Source organism: Gavialis gangeticus, unplaced genomic scaffold, assembly GCF_001723915.1.
Source record: "Gavialis gangeticus isolate Ggan-Ray unplaced genomic scaffold, GavGan_comp1, whole genome shotgun sequence".
Lineage (NCBI taxonomy): Eukaryota > Metazoa > Chordata > Crocodylia > Gavialidae > Gavialis > Gavialis gangeticus.
In genome coordinates this window covers 73,193,346-73,195,199 of record NW_017729033.1, presented here as the reverse complement: position 1 = coordinate 73,195,199, position 1,854 = coordinate 73,193,346, and the positions used below count along the sequence as shown (strand labels likewise).

The 1,854-nt window shown below is 37.9% G+C and overlaps 1 protein-coding gene across 2 annotated transcripts in view; it reads right to left on the bottom strand.

Moving 5' to 3' along the window:
• CEP135 (centrosomal protein 135) overlaps window positions 1-1,854 on the bottom strand; it is a 108,548-nt gene that overhangs the window by 63,924 nt on the left and 42,770 nt on the right. For both annotated transcript variants that reach the window (XM_019526429.1, XM_019526430.1), the window contains exons 16-17: window positions 1,045-1,160; window positions 811-965 (exon numbers count right to left, since the gene is read on the bottom strand). In XM_019526429.1, the coding sequence (XP_019381974.1) occupies window positions 811-965; window positions 1,045-1,160 (271 nt within the window). The remainder of the gene's footprint in view (window positions 1-810; window positions 966-1,044; window positions 1,161-1,854) is intronic.

The following is a 1,854-nucleotide window of genomic DNA, read 5'->3' as shown; positions in this document are numbered from 1 at the left end:
TGCTCAGGTTCCTTCCGACCCTAGAAACTATGAAACTATCACACAGCCCCAGACCTGCTGTGTTAGGTCTGACCTTGTGGAACCTGGGTCCAGAGCCATGTGCTGTATCAAAACCAGGAAACTGAGTCCAAGATGCCAGGTGGGATCCAGCAAGTAGCTTCAGAGCCAACGGCTGGCCCCAGACCTGCTGCACCTGATCAGGCTCACCACACAGGGTCAAACTTGGTGCATGGCTCCAGAACCACCATGCTGGATTAGCCTTTGAACCCTTCTGGCATGCAGGACTGTAAACAGGATCAGCTCCCTAGATGCTACCACTCAGATACCTACCAAACTTTTTTTTTTTTTTGCTTCATGGTATCTTTTAAAAAACAAAGTGTGTGTTATATTCAATGGCACTTTATATGTGAGAAAATATGGTAATTAGTAGCAAGGCTGGTTGCATTATGAATAGTTCTACATACAGCTACAGGTAAAGTAAATGACTAGTAGCAAGGGGATTGTATTCTGAGTAGTTTTACAGACTTAAAGACATCAGACAAGAGACTAATTTCTTTCTAACTTCCTATGCCACATGTAAAATGAATAACCAGCTCACTCTTTCAGGTGTGCCGAGAGGATGAATTCATTAATAAAATTAATCCTTAGGAAGGCACAGGGTTGCTCCAAGATCCTTCGTACCATTTAACAGGGTTCAGTGATTAATAGAATTTTGTAAACGCTATCTGCACTAAAGTCTCAATGTGCGTTAAAGTGAGCCTACATAAAACATGCTGATCAAGTACAAAGTAGTACTGTTCCTACACATACCTTGTTAACTAAGTTGTCCTCTAAACATGCAATTCTTTCTGTCTTTTCATCTACAGTTTCCTGAAGACTGTCCTTCTCCTTATCCAGGATACTAATGGTACTTCTGAGTACATTCACTGTCTCATCCTGAGAAGCAGTTTTCTGGCTTAACCTATCTGTAAGAAAAAAAAATAGGCATCCACTAATTTAAATTAAAATAATTAATGTCAAAATCATATATATTTAAGTGATTACCTATTTTCTCCTCTAACTGTGCAATTTCTTCTTGAGCTGACTGGAGTTCATCCTTTCTGAGACAGAAGCGATGCTGTAAATCTTCAAGGGATCTCTGCAGTTGTTCATTTATGAGCCTGTGAAATCAATACTCCATTGAAAAAACACAGGAGCTCTAACCATTGAGGTATATAAATACACTGATTACTAATTTTATTATCAAACTGGAAGAAAATTAGAGAAATTGAAAGTTATCCAAGGTCATCATATTGCTGCCGTTCTTAATCAGCAAGAACTATTTATCTTAATAAAACAAATACAAATAAATAACAAAAATAAAATATCTCCAATTTTACTAGTCCAATTTTCCAGTACCTCAGGAATTAAAAACACACTGAACCCACTTAGAGCTACAAAGACTTCTCACATTTGGAAAAAAATATCCTATAGTAAATGCAGCTATAAGTCCACACACAGTTAACCATGTCAAAATGTTACTTTCAGGGACCTGATGAAGAATGCCTTGCATTCAGAAGCATGTTTAACTTTATGCCAACTATGCAGTTGGTCTAATAAAAGATATCATCCATAAAAATCCATGCCTCTTGAGAAAGGGGGCAGGAATCAAACCTTGTGTGCAAAACTTGTTAGAAAGTATCCTTTCCTCTAGAGCAGAGGTTCACAAACTTTTTCTTACTGGGTACTCTCTTACATATTTACCAGCTGCCTGCCTACTCCTACCAACACGCATTTTATATTTTAACCCTTTAAATGCCAATTACTATTATAATGAATATTAAATCCACCACTACACAACTTCTCCCCTCAGAG